The sequence below is a fragment of the Tinamus guttatus genome, unplaced genomic scaffold (genome assembly GCF_059628265.1).
Source record: "Tinamus guttatus ecotype Peru unplaced genomic scaffold, ASM5962826v1 Tinamus_guttatus_pri_ptg000004l, whole genome shotgun sequence".
Classification (NCBI taxonomy): domain Eukaryota; kingdom Metazoa; phylum Chordata; class Aves; order Tinamiformes; family Tinamidae; genus Tinamus; species Tinamus guttatus.
The window spans coordinates 17556075-17579390 of record NW_028288538.1 but is presented as its reverse complement, the minus strand read 5'-3'; the positions used below and the strand labels follow the sequence as shown (position 1 = coordinate 17579390).

Genomic DNA, 23316 nt, shown 5'->3' with positions numbered 1-23316 from the left:
TATAGAAAAACTAAAGAATCCTTCTGCAAAAATAGAAAGTCACTATTTAATAGCAAAACGGAAACTGAAAGAACAGTGACTCACAGGATGTGGTGTGTTAAGTCTATCTCGCGCACCGGCAGCGCAAGGTGCCCAAACAAAGTTCACATTGGAATGAAGCAGCCCTGCGACCCTCATAAAATGAACTATGTGCAAAAAATGGTAACTGAAGTGCATTATTTACAAAATAATCTCTCTCTGTTTTGAAAGGCCTTTATGGTGATCGATATTTTGTCCCATAATGGTATTGGGGTTCAGCAGAGCTGACTGCTGTTTCTGCCTGGCAATTTAATTCATTAACTAATTTCATTTTTTTAAAAACAGAATTTGCTAAAATCATTTTTGCTTTGATTTTTTTCTAATTTTTTTGGTCAAGATGTATTTATTTTGCTCCCTGAAATCCGTGGCAGTGCAACATGTTAGGTCTTGATTCAGAGGTCTGCTTGCTCCCTTGTCAGGAGTCCACGTGCTTGGTCGTCTCCGAGCTCCTCGGAACGGTGGCTATTCCCAACGCGCCGTTTTCCAGCGTGCTGCCGGGGCGGCGCGAGGGAGCTGGGCACGTCCGTGGCGCTGGGGGCGTTTTGCAGGGCAGGCCGTGTCCGCCGAGCTGCTCCGAGTGCTCCGAGTTCTTGCCCGGGACACAAGGGGAGGGCGGTCTCTGGAAACCCAGCGCGTCTCCGCTGCTCCAGGCTTGGGTGAACAAGGCCGCGGGCACCGCGGAGCCGTCCCGCATGGACCAGCTCTTGGGAGGACCCTCCTTGGAGGGAATGGAGAGGAATAGGCAGCTTCAGAGAGCACCTCAGAGCGTCAGAGAAGGCTGTTCTCTCAGGAGTCCCTTTATAGGAACCCCATTTTCCAGCAGGGAAGCGGTGAGGAAGGAGTAACAGCTTATCTCAGTGGTAAGGGCCATGACAGGCTAATGGCCATGATCATGGTTAGCATTTGTTCCTAAACTACCCTTGGGATGGTCACCCTGTTTTATAGTCTTGTGGTACCACACAACATCTTTTACTATTGAAAGGAACTGTTGTCGTCTCCTGTCTTATTCCAGAAAGCGTTTTTACTTCTCATTTTTCTGCAAGTTGTGGTAATAGTGGCTAAAACCATAGAATAATTTTCACTGGTGAAAATTGTAATCAGAATTTCTCAAGAGTTAGAGCTGGATTTTTTTCTTTCTAACAATACTGCTCTATTCGTTCTACAAATTTTTAAGAACATTCACTCCGTTATTGAGAAAGAGCTAGTCAGGAGACTGGATGATCTATATCTTGATCTTTCAGTTGTTCTTTTTGATACCTTTAGTTTTTGGGCTCTTTTTCTTTGCTTTGAGTATTGCTAGGGAGACTACATCGCTGAGAAGCCTTGCAATGCCAAAAATAAGGTTATTTTTGTTTAAGGGTTTTGAATATGTTTTTTCAATATTCCAGTAGGTGAGAATCAGGCTTGTCAACTTCCATTTTTGTCCAAGGAGGAGACATAACAGATGAAATTCCTTAGCTGTTAGTAAAAGGTTTATGTTAATTCAGGCCAAAATATGTGCATCAAAAAGATGTTTAGAATTTTCAGTTAAGCTTGCAGGAACCTTAGAGGAAAACTGAAGACATGAAGATAGCAATCAGTGAAGATGACACTTTTCTAAGAGGGAACACCAACAACTGTAAGCTCTCCGAAAAACCAAGCTGATGACCTGGAAAATCAGATAAGCTTAAGAAATGTCAGATTACTGGGGGTCTTGAAAGCATGTTAAATGAAAATACAATATTTCCTTGCTTTGCAGTGGATTGCAAAGCTGGTAAAGATTGATAACTCGAAATACCTGCCACTCTGTTTTGTGGTCATGTTATCCCTAGAAAGGTCAGTTTATCCTTTATAAAAGCACTTGCAGACTACGCAGTTCTTTGGGAGGCTGAAAGTATCTGTGTCTGCTACAGAGAATGGTGTTTATCCAGGTGATAGTTTCTTTAGGTTTGGTGTCAGCATGCATATGTGGTAGTTCAAAAAGAGCTAGCTAATAGCGAAGTAGGATCTGACTTTATCTCTGTTCCAAAATTAAAATTCATTACAGTTTAAAATTTCATGCTTTTGTAATCCCTTTCTAAGGAATTTTACAAAGAAAATGACAAACCAGAATTTATAATAACGAAGATTTTACCAAGACTTTTTAGGCAGAATAGCCTCTTTTTCTAAAAATGAGTCGTATCCGTAACCTGATGAACATCTGTCTGCCAGAGCACCTGCAGCTCATTTTTCCCGATGCACACGTTGGCTAAAGCCAACCTCTGAAGAGGTGAGGTGACAACGCTTGTGGCCGAAGCCTCTGTGCCTGTTGCAGGTGGCACGGCCCGTTTCCGAGCCCGTGCCAAGCGGGAAAAGAAGGGTCTTTATATTCCTCCAAGGTCCCTGTTACGCCCTGGTTCAGGCTGCACCTACTGGACCTTCACAAAATACGGACTTTTCTTCTCCTTAACTTAGCAATCGTTGGTGAAGCTCTGTGTTTAGACTGAGACGTGTTCCCTGAAAGGAATTTACAGGGCAGCCTTCTGAGTCTTCCTCTCTACGTCTCTAAACTACATCGGAGCTGAATTAAAAGTCTCCTTTAGTGTTGCTTTGAGGCTGTGGTGCCTGCGAAATCAAGATGCAACTGATTTATGAGCAGGCACATTTCAATTTCAGTTACATTTTAAACTAAATTGTTCCCTATCATAGCTACATGAATACATACACTCATGAATTTCCTTTATTGCTTCTTTGGGCCAGACTTGGATGAACAAAAGATAAAGTTGCATTGTATCTGTTTCCTGAAACTCTTCCTTCAGGTAGTGAGGTCTGTGTATTCATTCTCTTCTGGCTTAGATAAGAAACCATTTCTTCAAATCTGCAGTTGGGATTAGGAATCGAATTCCTAAAATGGGCATTTTGTTAACTCTTTGGCAAAAGGATGGGGAGCTGAGCTAGTACCAGATAGGGGTGAGCTCCCTTTTCCGGGGCTGCAGCACAGCTCTGTCCTCATGCTGTAGCTTCCTTGTGAAAACATATACTGCCATATATGTATACATTTTAAAAAGTGGTTTAGAAGTGTGGGGGTTTCTTGGGGAAAAAAAAATCATTTTCTCCATTGTATTTACATGGTACATCAGCAATTTGGGCTAAGGCTATTATATTAATATGTACGTATGTATGTTATACCCTGAGTGCTTTAGCAGGTTCTGTTCTCAACAGGGTACATGGGAATCAGGATGCTTGGAAATGTCTTCCTACCCTTCAGGAGTTACCCCAATGCTAGGCTTATGTCTTGTACAAATAGAGTTTACCTCTGCTTGCTCTTCGCAGGCAAATTGCCACTCTTACAATTCACATATATGTCAGTGACAGCTGGGACTCTGTTAGAACAGAGAGTAGCCCAAGACTTGCACAGCTCCTCCCTGCCCTGAGGGGTTTCGGGGGTATCGACGACCCCCAGATGCTCTCTGTGGGTCTGGTGGCCTCGCGGTCACCCCGGTCTGTTCACGCTGTTTGCTTTGAATTGCACTGAGGCAAATGTGATTTTAAGAACCCGAGTCAGGAATCTGCTTTCCATATATAGGCAGTGGAGAAGGACGACGCTGCGGAGGAGGTTCAGAGCACCAGAGCTGAACAGGGTCTTACCAGAGACAGGAAGGAAGGATCACGAGCAGGTGTTTTCTCATTATCATTGATCCAGATCCTGCGGATCCCATAGCTATATCAGAAAGAAAGAGAACAAAATATTTTAAATGGAAATAATACTCTGTTTAAATCAAAGCCCTTCCCAGTTTAAAGACTCTTCTTTTGCTCGTAAGGGCATTAGCCACCTATCTTAGCATTTCACCTATGGAAAACTTCTGTGAGATTTCTCCCAAGAACATCTCTATACTATCAGAAAGCAAAAATTTTGCATGTTTAATACACAAGCGCAGGTAAACTTTTATGTGAAGCGGATTTGTAGAAGATAAGTGTTAAATAGCAAATTAGAAGGGATTTTATCATTTGTTATTTTAGAAATGCAGGTAAGGAGTAATACATCTAGGCATCTTCTCATTGCCTCCAGGCTGTAGAATGGGGAGACAGAAAAGTTAAAATGTCTAAAGAAAACTTTTTAAATGAAATGTGTGGCTAATATGTGGCATTCACTGCTGCTAAGTGTCACTGACACTAAAGAGCTTGGCGGGTTGTCTGTACAGGATTATCCGGCGTACACCCTTTATCCACACAAACATCGCATTATGCAGGGTTATAAGAAAATAAAGGAGTATGAATTCTTTTGCTTCAGAAAGAAGCCACATTCCAAATAAGATGAATTAGAAATAAACTTTGCTTCAGAAAGAAGCCAAATTCCAACTAAGAAGAATTAGAAATAAACTCTCCGTGTGGCTTTCGACCCTCCGTTGGCGGTGAGTTTAACTGTTGTTTCGCTTCCCGCGCGGGCGGCAGTTTCTGGCTGGGCTGTGGAGGGTCGGTGACGTGCGGGCTGCGCGTCCCGGCCCACGACAAGCCGGGTCAGCCCCCGTCCCCAGCCTCCTCCGGGGCTCAGCCCTGGGGACACGCAGCGCCCGAGCGCTCGCACAGGCTCCGGCACCGGGCGGCCTTTGCTCGCCCTCCATCCAGTGACCTCTCTGCCCTTTCCTCCAGCGCTGTGAGGTTGGACTTTGTTTGCTTAAAACCACAGGAGGTCTCTGAGGGCTTCCTTTGAGTATATCTGAAGGTGCCACAGGCTTTCCGCGCGGAGACCCTTCCTGCAAGCATCCCGTGTTGCGGCCGTTCTCCGGGCCTCGGCGAGGAGGGCAAGGCCGCTGCTTGTCCCGGCAGGAAGCTGGTTCCGGTGCCGGGTGGATCCGCGGCGCGTGGATCCGCAGGGCTGTTATCTGGCACACAGCTATTTTTATGGCAGACGTTTTTGCGTAACCGTCGCTGCTTAGGAGAACGCACGTGATGCCTGTGCGTGCCCGGCCGCTCCCTCCGCTGACGGAGTCGCCGCTGGGGTTCGGCCTCCCGAGGCGATGCCTTCCCGCCGCTCGCAGCGGCCTCTCCGGGGGAAGCTCCCGTTCCAGGCGTCACGGCCTCTCCCTGGCTAAAGATCTGGGCATATCCCAAATAAGGGAATGGCTTTCAGTGTCCCGTGCAGGCAACGCAGAGATGCAAACTTCCACAAAACCAGGTTTTACCAAGTCCGATCCCAGCCAGTGGCTCCTTCCTCAGCCGCTCTGCTTCTCCAGGCAGCTGGTAGGTTTTTAACCGCTTAGACCCTCACACGGAGCAAAAGCACTTGCAAATTCACTCCCGAAGGCTAGGGAGCAAGGGCAGGCTTCCTGCTGCACTGTGGGCGATGCTGGTGGTGCTGGGAACGCGCCTCCTCGCGCCCGGAACGCCCGCTCGGGGCATCCTCTTGGTGTGGAGCCCTGCGGGCGCCCTCGCAGCTCGGGCCCGGCCCCGGCCCGCGGAGGCAGCGCAGGGGTTAAGCAGGCAGGGCCGGCGCGGGCAGGGCCGGGAAGGTAAACAGCAAGGTGCAGGAGGGGGAGGCCGGCAGGGCGCCCGCCACTCACCCCGCACTACTTAGAGCGCCGCCGGAACCCATGGCTGGCCCGAGGCTCCAGACATGATTAAAAGAATCAAGAAGGCCCTCCAAGAGTTTCCTTTAATGGGGAATTGTGTGAGCGAGCGCAGTGGGTGAGTCGATGGGGTTTTGTTTTTTTTCCCCCCCTTCTTTCCTCCTTGCTCTTGGGTTACTTTGTTTGGCAAAACGCTTCTGACCTCAGGGCTGGGAGCGCGTTGGCGTGTGCGTGGTGTGGAGAGCGAGCCGCCCCGGCGTCCCGCCGCGGGGGAGCTCCCGCGCCGCGGCAGCGTCCCACCTGGGAAGCCCTTGGAGACCATTTCCTTTGCAAAGAAGGCATCCTTGCTGAGGAACGCAGGTATGCCCGTGATCTACAGCAACCACAAGGCTTTGCAATAGTCTCTTACTGCCTTAAGAGCCTTTTTTACTGCTTTAGTTTTAACGGCTGCTTTACTCGGCAGTTATCCCTGGTTAACTCCTTAACGGGGCTGTATTTACAGCGCGCGCTCCGTCGCGCGGCACGAGGAGCAAGCGGCTGTTTCCCTGCCGCTGTGGCCGGCAGCGCGGTGAGCGTGGCTGTGGCGCGGGGTGGCCGGTAGCCGCGTGCTTCGGACCCGGGTTGGCGTCGCTGGAACGCGGGGTATCGCTCCGCTCCGAACGTAGAAACACCTTAACCACCCCAATGAACCACCTGAGCTGCTGCGGGCGTGTGTTGAAGGCAGCGCCTTCCCCCTCTCCTTTCTGGGAATACGTGTGTTTAAAATCCTTCCTGCCGACTGCAGCAGAGAGGAAAACTGAGAGCTGGCGGTCGGGATGTGTCCTCAGGAGGTTTGGCCTCCAGCAGACCTTGCTTTCTGTGAGCGAGAGAGCATAAAGGCACAGAAATACTTCTGGTCTGTCTTTAGCACGTGGCATGAATATTAGTAATTGATGCTATGTTTTCAATAGGACAGGGTTTCTTTTAATAAATCCGGACATATTACTCTTTTATTTGATATATCATGCATAATTTTTCAATCATATTGCAGTAAATACATCCATGGAAAGTGACTGACTGGATGATTTTCACAGCTCTGTGCTATTCGTCATCACAATTTGATTAAACCTTCGTAGTTAAGAGCAAGCATGGGAAAAAACTGCATAAATGGTCTAATGCGTTAGCAGCTGGATTTTAATCCTGGAATATTTTACATGAGAAATAGGAACCTGGGCTAGAAGGACTGCTGGTCTGTCTCCCAGAGGGTCCCTTCATCAGTCTAGTGTGTGAAATCTATCATTGCAGCCTTCTGCATCTGCTAAGAGGTACAGCCCCGCTCGCTTCACGCAGGCACCTGTGATTAAAGCAAGCTCGTTATGGCAGGGGAAGGCTCGTTAACCTCTGCTGCTGCCCTCGCAGCGCGGGGCCGGCCGCGTCCCTGCGCCTGCGTGTGCGGGGCCTCGCAGCTGGGAAACGTTTTGTTACCCCTTTGGCAGCAGAGGTGGGAACTGCTGCTACTCTGTCAGGCAAAAGCTATTTCACCTTGCTAAGGAAGATAGATAGATTAGAAAGTTACTATAAAGAAAAAGGGCGGGAGGGTGAAAGGAGCTTAGGTCTCTCCTAATCCACTCCCTTTACTGAAGATGTGTTATTCCTCATCCCATATTTTGCCAGGAAGCTCGAGTGCCCCGCCGTGGTGTCCAGACGATCTCCTTTTGTGTGTTTCAGTCAAGTACCCGATGAGACGACGGTGGAGGAGTTGTCCCCTCGCGTGCCCAGGGCCGTGTTCGTGAAGCAGGACAATGGCGGCAGCGCCTCCGTCATCCCGGTGTCGTCCCTCCGCGCGCTGCACGCGGAGGAGGACAAGGAGGAAGCTGCGAGTTCTCCGGACGGGAACCCTTGCAGCGCTACGTACAGCAACTTAGGTAAGTGCCTCCTCCAGGAGGAGAACTGGAGTTGGAGCAGGCTTCGGATACGTTTCTGAGGCCGTGAAGCACCATGTCCGTGACAGCTCAACGTGCTTTCATCAGGTGTGTTCCTAAAGACTAACCTTTCAACATCCATTTATAGGAAGTAAAATTCTGTTGTCTCATTCTCCAAGCATTGACAGAGATGTAAAATGCAGAGTAAATTGTCATATAATTTTAAAGCAGAATTAGATTTCAGTATTTTTCTGAACTCCATTAAGAAATAGGGCTTATTTTGTGGTATCAATAATAATTTCTAAAATATTGGTAGTCGTCTTTTGGCCATAAGCTATTTATTATCCTAATTTGGAAGGTTACTTTTCCTCCCTCAGACAAGTTTAAAATATGAATGTCCTGAAGTCTGTTCAACTCCTCTCTCTCATTAGCAAGCTAGACCTGTATGCAGGGTTTCTCTGGAAGACAAGTGAGCAAGACAAGCAAGCACCTCCCAATTAGTAGCTTCAGTGTTATCACTGTAATTTTCTAAAGCCTTTTGATCTGAAGTACTGGGAATTTAGGAATACTTACAACCAGATTTTCTAGAACAAAAAATCTATTTTACTTATTTAAGTTCAAGAATACGTGACTTCCTCTTTTCCAATAAGGCACCAGACTTCTAAGCACACAGCACAAGTAGCATTTGGACAAGAATAAAATAGATTGCATTGGGATGGCTCCAGGGTAAGATTTAGGCATGTCCATACGTGTTCAAGGGATGAAATTTTTAAACCCTCTGGTGCATACATTCCATAGACATTTAGTGATGTTGTTAAATATTTTTGCTTCAGTGTCAATTAGTGGCTGACTCATTACTGTGTTCTGCTAATGAAACATTAATGAGGTATTGTTTATAAAGCACAAAGGAAAACATCTTACTCAAGAGTGACGTTAACATCTACTAAGACCTTGCAACAGCAAGGACAAAGGCTAGAATTCCAGGCAGTCGATTCCGTTCCACTAAACTTCTATCCCATGGTTAGCCTGTGGTCTGCCCACGTTCTCCATCCAGAGGTGGCAGCTGCTTCAGCCCGCAGGTAGATCTGCTTCTGGTCGTCAACATCTCTCCTTCCTTCAGAGAGGATCCTTGAGCATTATGTGACATGCTTAACGTATAGCAGTAAACTCGTGGGAAACGTACTGATAAAGTATCAGGCCCATCAAACATCACTTTATCAATACTCTTCCTGTATGTAAAAGCTCCTTCATAAAACCATATAAAATTGAACTCTTAGCGCTTTATTCAGAAACTTTCCCTCATCACTGGGTTCCTTTCAGGTTTGCTGTCACCAGAGTGGATTTCAGATACGAAAGAGTTAAATTAACTTTTAGGCCTGACTTTAATCAGGCTTGGCAAGCTTGCTGCTTGTTGTTAAAAGCAGTGCTACCCTAAATGGTGCCGAGTTCTCTGGCTGCCATTCAAACGTTTTGTTGGTTTATTCAAGCAGCCCCGCTTTCTCATTCAGATAGCTATCAAGGGATGACTAGGTAGGGACACCGAGTAACTTCTGTTTTAGATCTTACATCAGGCAAGCAGCAAAATCACATATTTTATAAAGTTGATAAATATTGATGTGCGCAGCTGAAACAAAGGGTAGTAAGAGAATATATAATAAAATTAGATTACATTTGACTCCTGCTTTGTCAAATGAAATTGTATCTACAGTTACCTTTCTTTACATAGCTTCTGATTTACAGGGGAACATTTCTAGTAATAAACTATGATAAATAATGTAAGTTGTTAGACTTGTGCAGCTGTGTAGGAATGTTTCACTTCTTCCACTGAAGAACCCATCTCTCTTTGAGACAGGTAGCTCTGTATTGAATCTCCCCTTGCTTAACCCCAAAGTAGATATTTTTATCACTGAAGAGAAGTTCTTACTGTGTGAGTAATGCTAGCGTTAAAAAAATAAACTTTAAAGAAACTATGTGGAATTTCGATGTAGTTTTGGCCCTCCTAAGATCTCTGTAGATCTAGCCATGCTGGATCTATAAACTAAGCAAGTTCTGCATATAGTCTACAATAATGTAACTCTAGCAACTTTGTTGGAATGGGATTATTGTCTCTACTGCTACAATTGTCTAATATATTGTCTGCTAATATATTGTCTCGGCATAATAAACTTATTCACAAATTCCTCCAAGTTGTTTTAGAGGCATAAGAATGCATGTACTAGGATATCAAAGGTATTTTATGCAGGCATACTACAGTTCGTATAGCAGTTTGGGAATTGTATCATAGGAACATACCAATTTGTGGCCTAATGTACAAGATTATTTGGAGAACACTGTTCTAATACGTACTTTATCAGGGGATTCTCCTTTGGGAATCAAATAACATATAAAACATTTGGGATTTATGGGAAACAGGAGCTCCCACCACAATGATAGGGCAGAAGAAACAGCCCATGGTAGGGGCTGGATACCTTTTCTTTAAGGTGTGCCCTTGTGCTAACAGAAGTTAATTCACGTGAACCCTGTGGCTTGTGACGAGGCGATGGAGCTGGCTGTTAAACTGCTTTCCTTTACCCATTTTCCTCTGTCTGGATTTGCTTGGGCAAATTGACGTGATGAGTTTGCATCACTATAAATAAAACAAGATATTGTGAACGTGCTCCAGGTGGCATTTCTATATTTGAAAAAAAAAAAGGAAGGAAGGAAGAAAAGCTGGTTTTATTAACAACTGTCTTCCTGAACCTAACTTAAAGGGGAAAAAAGAGCCACCATTGGTAATTTTTTACTCATTTCTGAGCTTGGAGAGAGTCCTAAATCGCAGTACCTGCCGTGGAGGAGGGTGGCAGGCAGGAAAGGCGAGCAGGGCAGCGAGCGTCAGCCTGCCCAGCTCCCAAACCAGGCAACAGCAGCGTGGCCGGTGACGCTGACAGCGCTGACGGGCAGCGACTGTCGCGTCCGCCCGATGCAGCTCCCGCGTTTCCACCGCACAGGGAGCACCTTTAACGGGGCGCAGAGCTGACAGGTCACCGAGGCAGACAAGCTGCTGCATCTGACGTTGTCAATTATCCAGTACCTGCAACCCATATTAATACAGTTCTGAGCTACTTTGTGCAGTCTCAAGCTATTGGTGAGAAACAGGAGGTGCACCATGAATAGTAGTTAATAAATGTTGCATTTTTTATTATGTAGGATTCATTGTCATGCTAGCACCAGATTTTTCCTCATTCATTAGGTTAACGATAAACATATAAACTACTAATGCAAGAATAATTAACTATCATGGTTATTAAACTCTTTGTCCTAAATAATTTGGTAGTGTAGGGGAGTACAGGGATTGCATTTACCAAATTGTGGCTGTGAGGTATGCGGGATGCCTTTGTAGTGGTTAGAACATATTTTATTCATTTATTTTTTCACGGTTTGTTAGTGATTTTTATCAGTCAGAGAGAGTTTATTATGGAGGGATATGTTTTGTACTGATATTAGAAATCAGTATAATTGATCTATTACTTCTACAGGGAATTTTTTCTGGAATCTAGTCCATAATAAAAACGCAGAATGCAAATTATGATCAATGCCCACATAAACAGGGGAAAAATACTAGAACAAGGGCAGAGAAGGGTCTTTGTGCAGCAGGGGCTGGAAATTTTTGCTTTTCTTGGTGATGCAAAATGTGGAATTGTTGTCAAACTGATACAATAGCTAGAGAAGGGCAGAGGCATCAGTCCCTTTAGCCTCCTGGATCCTGTTCATTCACCTAAATTCCTGCTCTAGGAGGTTTGGGATTAGTGGTGCTGCAGTGGTCGCTAAAACTGAGCACGTTGTTAATGGAAATAATAGCCAAGTCACTGCTGTGGGTGCTGGAGACTTTGGCTCGTTTTTCTAATTGACATCTTGCCACAGGCGCTCCGTGCTCGGGTCAGAGATGGTAACATATAATTAGAAACATGTTTTTAAGAATGAAAGGGAATGTAGCTTAAATTACCATGCCACAAGCAAAATGAGATGGGAGAAAGTGTATAAAGAAGCCTGTTACCATTGATGTTTTGGACTAATCTATGTTCTGTGTTGTAGAGTAATTGGTGCCTGAGGAGCAGCCCTGTTTGAGGAAGGGTGCAAGGAGGCCTCGGACGAGTCCCCAGGGCAGGTTCCCCTCCTAAGCAAGTGGGGTTTTTTCTCCACAGTTCTGGCATTTTTTTACAGCACATGCTGCTGGTCTGAGCAGAAAAAAAGATATACAGCGGCATTATGAATTCTAAACAGAAATTATTGAAGTCATTACTCTAAGAAAAGCCTACGCTTATGGAATATAAAACTGAATTAAACTGGAGCTCAAGGTGTCCGATTTGATAGTTTCTTCAGCTAATATAAACAGGTTGCAATGCAATGTCCAAAGATAAATCAGTTACCTAGAAAAAATAAAAGGCTTTTTTTAAGGCTGATTTAGAGTTTTGTGGTTCTGCAAGGTGTCTAGGGGCTTAAAGCATTAATATTTAAATAGTGTAGTGAAGTTCTTCAATGGATGATATTATTGTACTGTAAAAATACTTAAAGCTCTCTATGCAGCTGCTGTCAGTGTACTATTAATACATATATAAAGATTTAACTTCTTTCTGCCCTTGAATGGTTTGGAAGCCACTTCAAAAATCTTTGCAAGTGGTAGCCTAGTACTGTGCCCATTTTTCCTTTTCATTGGCCTCCAGGAACGAAGCTTAGGCTGAATTCTCTACTTTCTGTGAATCGATGGTAGCAGGTAAGGAAATTCAGAGTGTTACGCAGATGGGGAGAGAAGTTGATAGGCAAGAAAAAAGAAGCAAAGGCTCTGCCATAGCCTGTGCGTAGAAGAACATTCCTCTGCTTTTGAGAAGGAAAAAAATTAAAAGATTTTTTTGTTGTTGTTATAAGACAATGATATAAAAAATGTGGGGCCGGCAGCATCACAGCCCTCTTTTGGAGAGCAGAGCTGGAAGGATGAAAGAAATGTGAGCGTGAAAGAAATGCACAGGGTTAAGGACTGGCCATACAGACAGTCCAGACGTGAAGCTTTTCAGAGGCTTTATCCGGATGGATGGGTTCCGTATGGAAAATTGGCTCATGTGGGGAGAAACTCCACTGTAACATGAGCTCCCTTTGCTCCGTGAAGACTATTTGAAAACGTAACTATGTAGGAGATTTACACGAAATTCCCGGGCGCTGCCACCCCCACCAGGCGCCCGCAAGGACCGTTTCTGGTTATTAAAAGCTCCTCAGACTGTGTTTCCATGTGGCGGTTCTAAAAGCCACAGCCAGCAGCAGTCCTGGGTTGCAGTGAGGGACAACCCCTGTCCTCGTGTGGCTCGCGGAGCTCGGCGGGGTGAAGCCAAAGGGAAACGGAGAATCAGCAAGGAAAGCGATTCCGAATCTTCCCTTTCTCGGAGCGGGTTTCTGCTGCTGCCTTGCTTGGGCACCTCGTCCGCCTTGGTTTCGTGCTGCTCCTCTCGCACTGCGGGCGCTCGGGGTGGGCACGACGCCGCGCGATGAGGCGCCTTCCTCCAAGCCCCCGCTCCCTCTGCGCGCGGGGAAGAGGGCAGCAATGGCAGGACGGCCCGTGCCCTTCAACGCAGAGCGGTGCCAGAGGGGACAGGCACGTGGGTCACGGCTTGGGCAAGAGAAACAGCAGCGAGTGTGGGGAGGAGGCAGGAAGCTGAGGGAGAAGCAAAGGGAACGCGCTTCCCGCGTGCGTGGGGCTGTGCTGTTGGGCTGTGCTCTGCCATGCCAGTGTCACTTGTGCCTTTCACGGCCGCCCTGGTGTCTGCCACACGCTCCTTGCTGGTGGAGTTCCGAAGGTTGGAGCTACCTGCAGGGCGCCCAGCCGGATGCTGCTGCCGAGGGCTCTCGCTGGGAGGGGAAGATCAGAGAGGAGCCAGCAGAGGGTCCCCTAAGTGTCACATTTCTGAAGCAACTGTGAAAGCAACATGAGCGGGATGCACAGGGACGCTCTGCTCTTTCCAGCTCTTGATGTTTTTATTTCATGGGAGACACAGGTGGCCCACAAGAGCAGTCCTGGGCAGCCCGTGCTAAGGGTGAGGATGAGGAGGCCGCTGCCCGTGCACTGCACCAAGCTAATAGAGTTGCCTGCTCAAAACTCAGATTTTAGGCATTGGGCTCTCCAGGCTTCCCTCAACATCTGCAAGGCTTTTCTTGAGCTTAAACAAAACATAGAAGCATAACTTTCATTTGCCATGTCGTCTCCAGGGAATGATTGTTAGGAGCTCGAGATTCAATGTGTTTCTGTTCGTGGGTATAAAAAACCCACCAGCTTCCTTGATCTCCTTGAATTAAGAGGTTTTTCGTGCAGCCTAACCCAATGCTCCAGGGCCCGTGCATCCTGACCAACAGGACTTTGGATTCTGTATTATTTATAAAAACTGTAGCGGCATATTTTAAAGTGTACAATAAGCAATCTTTTTTTTCTTTGCAGAGAGTGCACAATCATTTATTATTAATTATGGAGCAAAGTAATGAAATTCAAATTTGAATCTGAGGTTCCCCACAGTTTGGTTGTGTGTTCCAGTTCAGCCCTCACTTTACAGAGGTTCAGCACAACACACGTTTTTTTAACAGCAACCTTAATAGTCACAGTGTCTTTTTCCTTGCTGTTCCCCTCTAAGCAAAGCTGCTCAGCTGCCATTACACAGAGTGTTCATTTCATGCTTGCTGTGTCGCAATTGTCAAAATTGGCTTCCTACTTTGACATGATAGTCAATGACCCTCGCAGGAGTCGTGGAAAATTTGTAAAATGATTTCTCTGAAAATAGCAGTTGATTATTGAGTGGAAAGATATCCCATTTTTAAAATGGGTTAGTTCTCAATTTAAAAGAATGGAAAAATATCTCATTGTCATGAGTAACAACTGTTTAATTGTCCCAAAGAGCAGTTAGTTGCTCATTTGTATAGTCTGGTTTTTGTTTTTTACCCTCTCTATTATTGTGTATTTATTCTTTATTTCCAAGGACTCAGGCAGTTATAAAATATAATTGTCCTCTCTAAAATCCATCTGAAACACGACAGGATGTTTTTATCTTCCCGTGTTTGTGAGCAATGAGCCTCGCAGCCCAGAGCCCAGGCTCTCGTGTCGCAGAGCTGCCGTTTGAAACCTCCCGACTGCCTCTAGGTCGGCTCATCCCGAGCAGAATCCTCCCAGCAAAGGTGCCCACAGCAAGTGAGCGAGGGAAATTGTTCCTGAGAAAGTTGTGCCTGGCGGACAAAGGGTGTTGGAAATTGTAGGGTAAAAGATAATGTTTCTGTATTGGCAATCTCACAATATGATCCTTCTCTGACTGAAAACAGTGACTTCACAAACACAGATGTAACGTTTTCAGCTAATGAATGCACTGATACAATTTTGTCTTTTCCTGATGTGACTGCTGAGCTATCTAAAACACATTATTTGTGGCTCAAGTGTCCTGCTTTACATTCTGAAATAACACTTCCAGTCTCGTCGTCCTTCAAATCAAAGTGATCCCCAGTGCTTTTCACCCAAGTATTAGAATATATAAAGGAGAGATCACTTCACCTGCCAGAGAAATGCACCTCTCTGAGGGATGGCACAGCAAGCTGCTTAACAGCATCCACCCACAGCTTCAGCCCCTTCCAGCAGGCAGCGAGGAAGGACGTTGGGGCAATGGACTCGAGAGGGCATCGAGGGAAACGCAACGAAATGACTGTTACAGGAATTCGGCCAGAGCGTCAACATTCACTTTTGGTTTCTGCTTGCCAGATTAATGACTCCTTGTCATTAATCCCGTATGATGTAAAACACCAGCAAGACTGAAGCTGGTTGTAAAATCTAGGCCTAGGAGTTGCCCCAAGTCAAATAGACTTGCTCTGTGTGGCAATCTGTGCATGATGCTCATTTGATCCTTTTGCTTTCTGATTAGATGTTCTTCCAGGTTTTCTTCAAGTAACAGGAGGCCCTAGTCAGCTTTTTTCTTCTGCCTGCTTAAACTTCTTTGTGTCTGCTACTCATATTGGCAGTGTGCAAACTGCTCTAATGTTTTTAACTATTATTTTCTCACTACACAGGCCAATCCAGAGCAGCCATGATACCTCCAAAGCAGCCAAGGCAACCAAAGGGAGCTTTGGATGATGCCATTGCCTTTGGAGGACTGGTTGACCAGGAGATACTGAGCAGCTTACAGCCAACGCCACCGCCGCTGCCAAAGAAAACCATTTTGAGAGCGAACACAGAGCCAACTCCCAGAGACCTCCAGAAGCAAGCTCTGGAGAACAACCTGTGCATCGTGGCCAATCCCACCTATGACATTGACACCAACTGGGAAGCGAGCAGCGCCTGCTCGTCGGTCAGCTTGGAGCTCAAGGTCCTGGACAACGAGTCGGGAGACTCCTTGGACAGGCCTACAGACAAGTCCAGAGCCACCACCTCAGCAACTAACAGTGTTTCCAGCCTAACCACTATCAGTATTAAGGACAGGTGCTCCAACAGCATGGAGTCCCTCACGGGGAGACACCTCTCTCAGACTAAGCAGGGCAAGGGCGTCCAGAAGCCGCAAAGGCAAGCACTTTATCGAGGAATTGAGAACCGAGAAGAGGTGGTAGGTAAAATCCGAAACCTTCACACCGACTCACTGAAGAAGCTGGCCCTGAAATGTGAAGACTTGTTCATGGCCGGACAGAAAGACCAGCTGCGCTTCGGGGAGGACAGCTGGTCCGACTTCAGGCTGAGCAGCGACAAGCCGTGCTGCGAGGCGGGCGATGCCGTTTACTACCCGGCTTCTTACGCAAAAGATCCTCTCAACAACTACGCGGTCAAGGTAAGGGGGGTCTAAAAACGTAGCCTTAGACATCAAAAGTACAACCTAGCAACAACAGGTTTAATTCACAACATACCAAACTGGGATGGGACCTACAAATGTAAGTGCGTGCTGCTGGCAATGCTGCGTGAGAAGCCACAATCCCCAGACACAGGCTTTTCTTTCTTTCACAAACCACATGTGGCACTAGTATCTGGTCTTTGCACTTCCTCTTTTTTTTTTTTCCTTTGGCAAGTCTCAAACCATTGAAACAGTGAACTAAACTCAATTACTTTACCATGGTCTTTAATGAAAAATTGAAAATATAGCTGTATTTTTAACATCCAGCCCATCAGCAGCTGCTTGCAAACATGCAGGGACAAAACTTAATCTACATACAGATTATCCTATATGATTACTCTTTTAATTAGGGAAGATTTCCAAGTTTTCCATGTTTGTGGATTTTCAATGTAAATTCTACCCGAATGTATCTTCATGTTCCCATACAGAGCCTTACACTTTCACCAGCATCATTACCAACCTTTCAAACACTCTGCCCAGCATTGCTTTGTGTGCTGTACATAAAAAAGTGGAGCCTGTCAACACCGGTTGGCTTTCTTGCTTTTTACAAAAAGAACAATTGCTTTTTGTCTACTTTATTCTTCAGCTAGCTAATACAAGAAATAAGTTGCACGGGATGTGCTGCTGGTGTTGGGCTTATGAGCAGCTGGCAGCTCCCTCGCCGGGTGCTGTCACTGGGGGCGCACAGAGGGGAGCTCTTGTTGTCCCCAGGATCTGTCCAGCTCTCGGTGCTCACCTAGGAGGGTGACAGGGAGGTGTCACGGCGAGCCCGGGGTCGTCATCGCTCGGCCCTCCTGCCTGCCCACGAGCAGTTCTGCCCTCTGCGTTCAGCCCGGGACCATCCCTGCCTGCCCGGCCCGGGCACGAGAGCCCTGTCTGAGCCTCTTCCCACGGCACCTTGACATTCTCAGGGAGAAAAAAGTGCAAAATACTGTTATTACTCCCATGTGACTGTTTGTGAAAAAGGAATAAATACCTAAAAGGTAAGATTGTTGCAGCTGATGTGAAACAGCAATTCTCCTGAAATTGGAAAGATAGCTTTTTAAGCAGATCTGTGGGCATAGCTATATTCTTTGGCATTTATATTTGTTTATTAGCCAACCAGGACCTCTTTTTTGAAAGGATTTGCAATGTAATGTGGATAGAATGTCCATTGGCACCAAAAACTGAGAACCAGATCATGAATAAGATCATGAATACTCTATATCCGTCAGCCTGCTCTGGTTGCAGAATCAACAGTCTGACATTATTCAGTCTCTTTTATGTAAGGATGAAAAAATAGCCTTCTAGACAGCTGGTTTGTTTATTTTCTGCACTGCAACTGGTTAGCACTTCAGCAGAGGGACGAGGTGTGTTAAATACTGAGTAAAACACCTCCGTGGATGAAACGCACTTTGGTGTGCGCTTCCGTTGCACGGGGCGCCGCAGCAGGGAGGGGAGCTGGCTGCAGTGAACTGTAATTCAAACCCTGAGGGAACATGGTCACGGCGCTGCCACCTCAGCCTGAAGCCTGACACTCCTGGGAGCCAAGCGGTGCCTTTCGATACACAGAGTTCGGGGTTAGGTCTAACCTGGTTCTCTCTGCACAGGGTGGCACGTGCCCCCCAAGTATCTCCTGCCAGGCAGGACCCACGCTGTTATTTTCTTGGTATTCAGGGGGAGAGCAGGGATCTCTTGTACAAAGTCAGCGCAGAGGAAAAACAACTCAGTAGCGTGGACAAATACACGCTTTTTCTTTTGTACTTACAGATGTTCTCCAGGAAATCAGTTCACCGACTAGCAGAATTTAGTGCGGTGTAATAGGGGTGATGGTCTCCAGAGTTGGTGAAGAATCCATAAAATAGCATCGAGCCGGAGGTCACCGGGGACTGTTGTGCTGGTGTGATGAGAGGAAAAGTTATTCTTGAAAATAACCTCCCTCGCAGTTAATGTGATACGGGCATATATACTCTCAATACAAATGCTCTCTGATTTATTTATAAGTCAAGCAGGACCATCTTAAGGGATTACTGTTGTCTTTTCATTTTCTCTCTTTCACTTACCTCACATATTATGCTTTCAGCTGTGTTGGGTTCTCTTTAGCTGTGTGTTTCTTTAGCGCATGTTCTCACTGCATTCTCTATGCTAATATACTGATGGATGTATTTTTTTTCTAATCTGTTAGGGTTTGGTAATTTGTTCATTTCTCCTTAAACGAAATTTCACTGAATTTCAACTTTGCCTTAGCATTTGCCCCTCAAGTTGACCTTGGAATTACAAGATCTCAGTCCAGGACCAGACCTTTACAAAATCTTTTAGTTTTAATATTTATAGCCTTATAATGGCAGGCCAATTCAGGAGGAATGTGTTGAGATGCGGTGAATTTAGATTTAACAAATATACCAGGCTTGCTCTTACGGATCTCTAACGTGCGAGTCAAATTACATATTCATCCCCCTCCAACAGCTCTGCTATGGATTTCTGTCATTTAAAGCCCCTTACCCCCAAAACAGAATGGGAAAAATGGTGGGATTAAAATTGCTGGTGTCTCTATTGAATCCAAAGTACAGTATTTCTGTTACTTTTGAACAAGTGGAAGTAACAGAAGGAGCCTTATAAATACACTTTGAAAGTGTATATGGAGCCACGGTCTCCCTTTGAGTAGCTCTTTGAGTTTAGTGGAAGTGCCCAAGCAATGCTGGCTCACAACAAACTCCTTGTCAATCTGGTAACTTTAATATTTGGTTTGAAATAATGCACTAAGGGAAAAAAATATTGTTTGTTATGTATTTGTTGGCAACAGCAGTGATCCCCCCACTCCTCCCCTAAAGAAGTTAAGAGTCTTTGAGTTCTAAGTCAAAAATTACATGTTAGTGTCAGCTCTCCAAAAGGAGAAATACAAAGCAAAGCTAAATTAAGCTGTAACTGTTTGACATCTACTGAAAGGAAGAATTAGTACAAGAATGAACATTTGTGTGGCTGGTGTCACCAGAAGGTCATCTGATGAATCTGGGTGAATCTGGGTTAAGACGAGGTAGAGCACAGCCTGTTTTTTAGGGCTTGGCCATTAGAGGAAGAGCCCTGCTCACAGGGTGTGCAGTTCCAGTCGTAATGTTTTATTATGTGCCTTGCTTTATTCTCACCTCGTCTGCTAATGCGTGTCTTTGCAAGGAGCTTCAAGAAGCCACGTGCAAATTACCTGGACTCGCACATTAGAAACAAAAGCAATAAACCCAGTCAAGGTTAGGAAATTGCTTTTGTAACAGGCAAAACCAGAAGTAGCCTTGCAAGAAGGGTTTTCATAAAATTGCAGCCCCGGAGGTATTTTTCCTTCGCTAACAAGTGCAGTAGCATCTTCTCGGTAATTGGGAGAGCTGGGACAGCGCAGACCTGCACTCCCTTGGAACCAGCATCCTATCAGTCATGCCAAGTGCGTTGCGAAAAGGTTACGCTAAAATAAAAGCTGTTGTGAGAACCAGCATAACGGGGATTGGACAAGTGCAACCCCTGCACATACTGAACAAGGCAGAAATACGTCAGGAATCTAAAATACAAAGAGAAAATCAGGAATAGGCATGATTGCTTAGGATGAATAATGGTTAAACGAGATTAACTACCACCAGTGCGTGCTCACCTGGAGCATGGAAAGGTGGGAAGAATGTCCAAAAGCCATCACTGCTGCGCATTCATGGGGTTAGAGGACTGTTTTCTTTACTGGTTATCCTCTCTAACAACAGAAAAACGGGTGGAAAGCGTTTCTATTAATGCTGTCGCTTTCGTATTGATTTTAACTATAATGGCACTTTGGTCTTCGGTTTCGGTTTTGTTGTTACACAGATAACACCTAATGGCTCTGTACCCGGGATGAAATCAGTATCTCCCTTTCATCATCTCATTTGTCATCTCATTAGAGATGGGTCTGAAATAAAATCTCATTTAAGAGCTCCCAAAGAGCTCTGGGGGAAGGATGTCCCTGCCGGGCGTTCGGGGCTGACCCAGCGGTGGCCCCGAGCCCCGCGGAGCCGCTCGTGGGGCTCGTCGGGCCGTGTTGAAACGGTGCCGTGCCGCGCCGTGCGGACACGCTGCGTCCGGCCTCTGCAGCGGGACGGCTGGAAGTGAGCGGCAGGGAGCGGAGGGGTAGGAGGGAAGGAGAAGGAAAGGAGGGCTGGTTCCTTTGGGAAGAAAGCAATGAGGAGGCGGGCAAAGTTACATTTTTTTCCCCTGATTGTGAAAATACATTTGAAAGAATGGAAATGGATAGTTTTTAATAGCAGTTAGGAGAAGGACAATTGATTTAATTTGTGGTGGGAAGAGACTTGGCATTGAACATGAGGAGAAGGAGAGCAGATGCAGAAGGACGCTTGTGGGATCCCCCTTCCAGGACATTCTCGTTGGCTGGAAGGGCCCTTGTCAGGGCTGGGATCCGCTTTGCCGGCCGCTTCTGCTCGGCCCCCTGCTCCCAGCTCCAGGAGTTTAAAAACAACTCCGATTTTAAAATACATAGGAAAAAAAAAAAAAAGGCTGCCTGGAACTGTAGTTAGAAACCAGGATCAAGCTTGATCCTCTGCTTTTGGGGGTTTTATAGGTAAGGGAAAATACGTTTTCTTGCACTTCAAAAGGCCTTCCATTCACCAGATGGAGACGTTTTAATGGGCTTGACAGAGCAAGCGCTCCGCAGGCCGCGTGTTCCTGCTGGGAGAGCGTTTCAGCTGGCAGGCGGCCTGGGGAGTCCTCTGTGTGCAGCGGCGTCTTTGCACGTCTCTTATCAGCGCGTTAGCTTGACTTTTGAACTCTTCTAGCCTGGGTTTCTGTGTTCGATTAGGTCACTGAAGTCTCGGAAGGAATCAAAGCAGGGTGGTTAACGTTTGACGCACGGTCACGATGAGCAGCGGCCATCGTTTCCTGTAGCGTGCTCCTCCTCTGTGTGAGCCGCGCAGGAGGCTGAGCAAGGCCCGTGTGTCACCTCCCGCGCCGGGGATCCCGTGTCGCAGCGTCCCGGGTGGGAGGAGCGGCTCCGAACGCTCCGTCCCGCACGTGGCTCCGCCGGGCTCAGCCTCATCCTCTGCGTGTTCCACAAGCGACGGCTAAGGGCGGAAATAAGGTGCAAGTTGGGTTCCGTGCATAAATACATTTCCGCTATGAAGCAGCCCACATTACTTGGGGGAATATATAATTTTGGTTTGCATGGATCATTCCGAACTGTAATTTATACAGACTCGAGTACTGGCAGAGTGTAAATTAAAGGGAGTTCCTTAACTTACGATTATTCATCGTAAATCTTCTGTCACAGAATGCTTTAACGCTGTACAGATGTGAGACTTGCCTGGTAATACTGGAGCTGTAGCACAGCATTTAGCTGGAGCGGTGACAGTGGAAGGGAAGGCACCACTGGAGCCCCCCTCCGCGGCGGCGCGGGGCCGGAACGCGGCGGGGCCGCCCGTTCAGCCACAGTTACCGCAGGGAAGCGCAGACCCGATGGCACCATAGCGGTACAAGTTAAACTGGAGTGTTTTCCCTGCCTCTCAGGAAGGCTCTTTAGGAGCATTTTCAGTATTTCATCTTTCTAATTTTCCTATGCTGTGCTGCAGAGTGGCTGCTGCGGCATGCAGAGAATCTTGCAGCCTTTTGCCTCCTGTTTGCCATTCAGATCTGGCTAAGGTCAATGATAACCAAAAGTTACAACCTGCACAGCGCTTTGAGGACCTTAGCTTAGCTTAGTAGTAGAAGAATAGTAGTAGAAGAGCTTAGTAGTCTTGCTAGGCTCATGCATGTGACAGGGCTAGGATAGTGTTTAGTTTCTTTTACTTTTGTGTAATATTAAGTATTTACTAAATCTGAGGAATTTAGTTTCCAAGACAGTTGGTTGATGTTTTCAGTTCATATATAATTGTATTTTTGCTGTTTTCTGTTTGCATTCATAAGTCTTGACAGTGCTACTTTCCATTGGTAATCCCCTTTCCCCGTAACAGTGTAAGATACATTTGGAAATGTTGATTGGCAGGAGCCGTGGTCTAACGGTGGCACTGCCAGCACTCCCCAAAGAAGTACAGATCCTCCTCTTTTAAGTAAAATTGGCTAGAAAGTATATTTTTCAAATTTGTTTTATTTGTGCATGGCAGCGATGAACGGGTGCTTTACAGTGTACATCGTATTTGGGGAGGCTTAAATGCCCGTGAAGTGTGGAAGCAGGAGCAGGGTCAGGGAGAGGCGGGCGGCCGACTGCACCGCGTTACCTGCCTGAAGACTGAATCTCCCATGACACTGTATAGTTCTTAACTATGTAAGCACATAAAAGATATATTTTAAGAAAAAAGTAAAAAAGGAAGTTTTTTTTTCTTTTAGTGAAAGGCCGATGTATAGCTGGCCCCACTTGAGTTCCTGAGGAGAAGCAGAAAGGGAGAGGTGTACAGAAAAGGCACCTCGCGCTTATATTTAGGGCTAGTCCAAGAGCTGAACTCCTTGACTGTAGAGATGCGTAGAACTAGCGCTGACTTTCGCTAGGCTCCTGCGCCTTATTAATCTGACCCTCCTTTTCTTTGGTGTGAGCTAAAAAAGGCTCTAGCTGCATCTGAGGAAGGCGCCTTCCTGCCTTCGCTCCGCGGCTGAGGCTCTTGCTCGTTACAGCAGCGGGTGGCCGGGGTTAACCCTGCCCGATGGGCGCGCGCGGAGCGGGCGCCGCGACCCGCGGCCAGGCCAACGCGCAGAGCGCGACGTGCCCCGGTCTGCAGGGCAAGGGCTCGAGCGAGCCGGGGCCTCGGAACAGCGCCGCAGCAGCGGCTGCGCAGCGCTGCGGGTCGTTGTGGCAGTGTAAATAATGATTAAGGACAATAATTACGGTGCTAATTTAGCCAGCAGCAAGATATTTCTGGACAGAAATGAACTGCAGCTAGGTAGGGCAGATACAAGCACATACTGAGGCTCCTGACAGGTGATGGAAGGCAATTAAGGTGCTGTGCTCTAATG

At 46.5% G+C, this 23316-nt stretch overlaps 1 protein-coding gene across 1 annotated transcript in view; it reads left to right on the top strand.

The window, feature by feature from the left end:
* PEAK1 (pseudopodium enriched atypical kinase 1) overlaps window positions 1-23316 on the top strand; it is a 97446-nt gene that overhangs the window by 72135 nt on the left and 1995 nt on the right. Inside the window, exons 5-6 of the mRNA XM_088520732.1 lie at window positions 7311-7507; window positions 15566-16314. Coding sequence (XP_088376858.1) covers window positions 7311-7507; window positions 15566-16314 — 946 coding nt within the window. The remainder of the gene's footprint in view (window positions 1-7310; window positions 7508-15565; window positions 16315-23316) is intronic.